This window comes from Mizuhopecten yessoensis, unplaced genomic scaffold (genome assembly GCF_002113885.1).
Source record: "Mizuhopecten yessoensis strain PY_sf001 unplaced genomic scaffold, ASM211388v2 scaffold11145, whole genome shotgun sequence".
Classification (NCBI taxonomy): domain Eukaryota; kingdom Metazoa; phylum Mollusca; class Bivalvia; order Pectinida; family Pectinidae; genus Mizuhopecten; species Mizuhopecten yessoensis.
Window position 1 is genome coordinate 1,278,528 of NW_018408902.1, and position 6,155 is coordinate 1,284,682.

At 36.1% G+C, this 6,155-nt stretch overlaps 1 protein-coding gene across 1 annotated transcript in view; it reads right to left on the bottom strand.

Moving 5' to 3' along the window:
* Positions 1–449, bottom strand: part of LOC110466831 (F-box only protein 31-like) — an 8,360-nt gene extending 7,911 nt beyond the window's left edge. Inside the window, exon 1 of the mRNA XM_021523602.1 lies at positions 209–449. Coding sequence (XP_021379277.1) covers positions 209–362 — 154 coding nt within the window. The 5' untranslated portion in view covers positions 363–449. The remainder of the gene's footprint in view (positions 1–208) is intronic.
* Between the last annotated feature and the right edge of the window lie 5,706 nt (positions 450–6,155).

The window sequence follows — 6,155 nt, forward strand, 5'->3', positions numbered from 1 at the left end:
CCCCCCCCCCCCTCCCTCACACCCCGACTCAAAATCCATAATAGATCCGCTATTTCGTACAACAGGATCTATCTCGGTCACCACACAATACCTTTTAACATGCACAGACGCGCACGCTGTACATAATACTCGAAAGAGGGTGATGCAGAATATATAGATAGATAGAGATAGCATCAGTGCATAAACCCGGAGTGATGATGACGTTCACCTGTGGCACATCTTGCCTGCCAAATGGAGTCAATGTTGACCGCTTCCCTGAATCTTGAGCACGTTTTACAAACGTTTCCTAGAGTTTTACCGGGAAGAAAAGAAAACACTTTGACCAGAAGTTCTGTTGGGAGATCTGTGATAATTGTCGTCATCTTAACAAAGCTTGCATAACACCTAAACAGCGTGAAACATCTGCCAGCAACTGTCAAAACAGCAGTTTGTTGACATTCACATGTCAAGGCTCGCAACTCTCTACTTCCGGTAAGGAAAGGTAACTCTTACATCCTTGTGACTTACCTTTCCCCTTACATCATTGTGACTTGAGTCTGGGCGCACATTGATTGTCAAATGTGGTGTAGTATTTACATATATATACATATGATCGGCACTATTTTTTCAAAGCATAATATTCTCTCTGTTTGAAGTCTACAATTTTACAAATTCGACATGTAAACCAATATTTTTATCCTTTCGGTACATTGTCTAGTAGATTTTTTTAAAATCAATTTCATGTAGAAATGTATTCCCGAAAATTATGCAAAGTATTTTCATCTTTCTAACGCGTTTATAAAAAATCAAAAAAATCTATGCAATAATTTATTTCAAACGAATTTTCATAAATCCAGCATGTTACCGGCAATTTAAAATAAAAGGGACTTACAGACAAGTGTCATTTAGGTCTACTATTAGCAAAAGTGTGACAGTCAAGCAATCAGAAATAGAATGAAAGAACTTTACGAGTTATGTAAATTCATAACAAGATAAGTCCCTCAAGAACATCATATTACTGCCTATAGTGTACATACAATCCATTGTCAAGTACATGTGAACGTTTTAGTATTTGTCCCTGAAATAAGTTTTATTCAATTTGTATTGGCACAACATGGCTGATTTTTTACATTTAAACTATTCTGTCACATATCAACCAACCGTCCCTCAAAACCCATTTTTAATTCAAATGCCCGGAAACAACTGGTACCAACTAACACATGACCAAATTCCACTCAGTGAATTAGTGAGTGCTGATTCAATTTAACAAATTAAATTCCTGAAAATCAGGTACACGACCCGATGTAACCATCCAGTATAACTGGTTTAGCTTTTTAGATTTAAAGTATAATATAATTTAATTCTTTTCAAGTTTATCACACCTATTTACTCTAATACCACAGGAGACTATGATGTTTCTATAATAAAATCAATTCTGTTCGCCACATTTCTGATCAAAGTTGTATTTCCTTGTTGAGATAATCGCATTCCAGCACGTATCTCATAACGTTTTCGCACTTGCGTTGGTAACTAAGCGTGGAAGATCTGGTTTTGGAGAGGGCGCTTTTGGCATAGGCCGAACAACACACAGATGCCCGTCCTGTCTCTGGCGGAACAGAACTTTATAGCACATAGCATTATCTTATTGTGTAAAATCGAAGCGATGTTCTTCTCGCTTTCAGATGCTGTCATATACTGTAGATATAGGTTTCAACTGTGTCGGCGATCTTACCCCAGATATTTCAAGCCGTGCATGGGCTGCATTACGTAGCTAGAGTTACATAGAGTTTGTTCTGTATTATTTTGCTGTTTATAACGAATAGTTTATTACAAATAGTTGTTTAGATTGCGTTCGTCTCTCTGTATAGTACCTGTATTTGAAAAAAGGGGAAATCGCTCTAACCTGTAAGCTATCACGGAAACATCTTTATAGTTATTGCAGTTTCAGAAATATTCCTTAACATTCACTCAACCATAAACACCACAATACACGGAACTCTTTATATAATGTTGTTATCGACTTTATTAGTAATTAAATTCGCACCAGCTCTTTTATATACGATATCTGTCTTAATTAGCGCACAAGTTCTTTAAAATTACCATATCTTACCAAAATTTGTTATTATCGATTTGTATGTTACTCTTTCGGACTTTATTTGCTCACCTTAACATCACCGTATCTGTTCTTATTATCGCACCGTATATATTACCGTATCTATTCAGCAGCTCTTATATTAGCGAGCCCTTTTAAGTACAGTCATCCTAAAACCTTTGTACAAAAATGTTGAACTTGCTCTGATATTGCATCTACCGACTCCTCGAACTTCGTTATATCTTTTCTAGCAAAACATGATCCCAGTCTGTATATAAGTCATTTGGGTCCAATGGATATTAGAAAAACGCTAACTATCAGCGTCCAACGCCAGCTAACGGAATTATGTCTAATGCAACACCCCACGCCACCTTTTAATTCGATAAAGTTAGTCTAATATCGTTTCAGCTTCAGATTAACAAATGTTTTATTTGATATACAGGGTACGCTAGTGTAATCACTTATCAGTGGAAGGATTAAGAAACGAGCATCTAGCAAATAGTTAATTTTTGTTGGATCCAACGATTTTGATTTTCAAGGACAAATAAGATGAAGCGAAAAAGAAGAAAACATTTTAGAGGATAAAAAACAGAAAGTTAAACAAAATAAAACCAAACCCCTACAGACAGGACTATATATCGTTGAATTAACCCACAGACCAGTTCAACCACCTTTCAGATGCGGGTAATTTGTTCTAGCTCCTCATTACACCGCGAATTCCATCGCTTTTGTGTGCTTCTACACGCTCGCAGCAAGCTGGAAATCGAAATTCAAAAGTCGCCACTTTTGTGTAACATTCGACAGTAGTCATGGTAACAGAGACTGGAGCCGATGACGACAACGATATCCCTAGAGGATTCCTTACCCCGTATCGAAAAAATCCATTCCGAGAGATCAACACCAACCCTTTATATGATAATGATCGTATTCGCCATTTGTCAAGAACTACACGCCAATCCATTGTCGATTTTTTTTAAATATATGCCAAAATGTTAGCTTTCTTTTATATACTGCCCAAACAATTTGGCGCTATTTGGAAAATATTTGATAACATTTGATAAAATTAACGAGTTTTAAAGGCATGCTAAAATGTACTTCTTATCTCATCGTAAACGTTTATGTCTAATTTGGTGCCAATACAGTTTAAACACAACTGCAAGGTTGACATGAGTTCAGCACTGAATATACGCTTGCCTTTAATCCAGTTTTACTTTGATACCGACTGGCGTTAGAGCCTTGAAGGGCAACTTTTAAAGATTGTAAATTCTAGTCCTAAATTTGGCAAATTCTGTTAAATTCCTATCATAATCAGATTGGAGTCCAGTAAAAGGAATGACTTAAGTGTTGTCACTTTGCCAGAAACATCATCCTTGATTACTATGGAAACCGCGACATGTCAAAATTGATAGATCACGTCATTTATGAAACTCCACATTTGGAAAAATCAAAACACAAGTAAAGATACAATGTGTAAAACTTGTTTTTGGTGGATTTATTTTCACGTTTACGTGAAAGATCATGTAATTAGTGTATAGTTACTGAATTGTTCTGTCAACGATTTGAGTAATATTGAATATGAAGTTTTCTTTATTGTTACGTCACAATTACAACACTCGATATGACGTCATGGAACTCTAAGTTATTTTCTACCGTAGTGTGATAAAAAGAATCATGAATTTTATATTTCATGCCATACGAAGTTTTTTAATTCGTCGCAAACTGTCAACTTTCATCTTCTCAAAAGCTCACACAAGTGCATGAAAACTTGAACGTAACCGAAACAGCGCGAAAACAAGGGTCAAAGGAACCATCGTAAAAAATAGAGCAATGACGTACAGAAGAAATGACACAAATGTCGAGTAGATTCACATACGTACACGAAAACACGTCTCTCAAGGAAACTTACATTAGTCGCACGATCACTCAATCTTCAACTACGCTCAACGTCGCATAGGTAAAATATTCTAACAACTTCTTCTTATGAACCGGGGTGACTAGAGTGATGATGACTGGCCTGCATCTTGCTGGGTTGAGTGGGTAATTCGTATCAAATTGGTTGAAATAGTTATTATTAACATACATTCTATTTTACTGTGCAAACAACTTCTTCTGATGAACCATGATGACAAAGTAGGATTTGGCATTCCCCTTTCTGTGGTGAACGTATACACATAAATACAATGATCCACATTTACTATAGCAAAAGTAAAATATGTTAAAATCATCTTCTGAAGACGTCTTCTAACGAATCCCGAGGAAGCCTAGAGTAACGCTATTTCGCCTGTAACTTGCATACTAGTTAAACAAATAATTAAATCTACAAGAATATGATCGCCATTGTCTCTTGATTACCAAAACTAGCATTGCAGCACATACTATTTTTCCAGTACCATTTCGAATAACAAGGACAGCGATGGTCCCTTGTACCTTTTGACCTCCTCGATTCCCGTCATATCTGCATGCGGGGTGTAGTTTAGCACCCACGGGTCTCCATACTTAACATTTCTCCTAGACATGCACTCATCTTTTTAAATGAAGAGCTCCTAATATTGTTGAACTCGACCGTTATATTCGATATAGAGTGTTTGGCTCGTCTTTGTATGCTCGGTCGACGATCCGTCTACACGGCCATAATCTACAGTGACTGTACCGATTGTGCCCACGTTTGACTTCTAAAGAGAACGTTTCAGAAAACCATAAAATCGACAAAGACCATTAAATTCTCTCCAAGATCAGATGAAATTAGCAGGAATAGAATTCCCAAAGTTCTGGTGCAAATTAATTTAAATACTGATAAAACGCCGTTGAAAAGAAGTGTAATTTGATTCTAAAACTGCGTTTCGATAAGTAAATTGCTTACAAATCAGACATACAAGGATTGAATGCAAATTAATTGAATCAAAAGAGATAAAATTCTGAACCGGGTTTCAAAAACTAAGTTTGTTTCGATTAACGAGAAAAAATACAAAATACGTTTTTAAATTCTATTTGTAAAAGGACTTGTAACTATTTTAATTAGAAATGTTAACATATACTTTCTCTATTTGATTTACTGTAAATTTCCAAACTAGACAACTCACATATTTTTTAAGGAAACACATAGGCAAGATTGTCTTCCGTGATAATTTTGAATATTATTTGGATATATGTCATTACTTCATGATCAACTTGAAAAAAAACCTGGAAGAAAATACAAACAAACTGTACAAACGCTTGTGTAATAGGAATACGACTTACAATTTTTACGATGAGACATACATATTGTATATTACTTACATACGCTTGACATACCGTAAGCGTCTCTCTAACTCTGTCACACCTCTTGGCAAACTTAACCTCGTGACCTTTCAGGATAGCAGAAACAGTAATTTCAAGAAAGGTCACCAGATCGTAGCTTCACTGAAAGCACCAAGATCGCGACTGAAGTTAAAAGTTTGTAGGTTAACGACTGGTTTGTTTTTGGTGGAGTTTTGTACGTGTTCGCGAAAACTGACAGAAAAGGGCATAGCTTCAGAACAATTGTGGAAATATGTTAAATTATCACATACTTATCAATACTATAGACAAGGTGACAATGAGGCTAGCCACCTTTTCAAAGATGGTCGCCATTAAGCACAGATTCGCTAGGAAAGGGTAAACTAGCGAAAGGGTAAAACAGGGTAAATTTGATGTCAACTGCATTAAACGTGACACAGTCTATAATGTAGAACGCAGTGACTAATCGATCATATAGGTGTTTGTTTCATATATTTTTTTCACATTATTTTAACAAAAAATATCTACGTATCATAAAAATTGATGGTCGTCTTTCCAATATGGCCGCCTTCAGAAGCAAAACACATGAAGTCATGTTTACGCCGCAATACATGTTTATATGTTGTCGAGAGAAGTTGGTGATAAGTTCTCATGATTTGTACCTTATATTATTGTGTTAATGACAAAAATATGTTAAAGGACTTCCAATAGCGAAGTGTCGGGTAAAAGTTAGGAGCCCAAGTATTGTATTAGGGACAATACATCCCCTCAGCAAATGACACTGTTGAAACTCTCGACAAGGTGGCCCCATATGGCTAAGCTGTAGCTA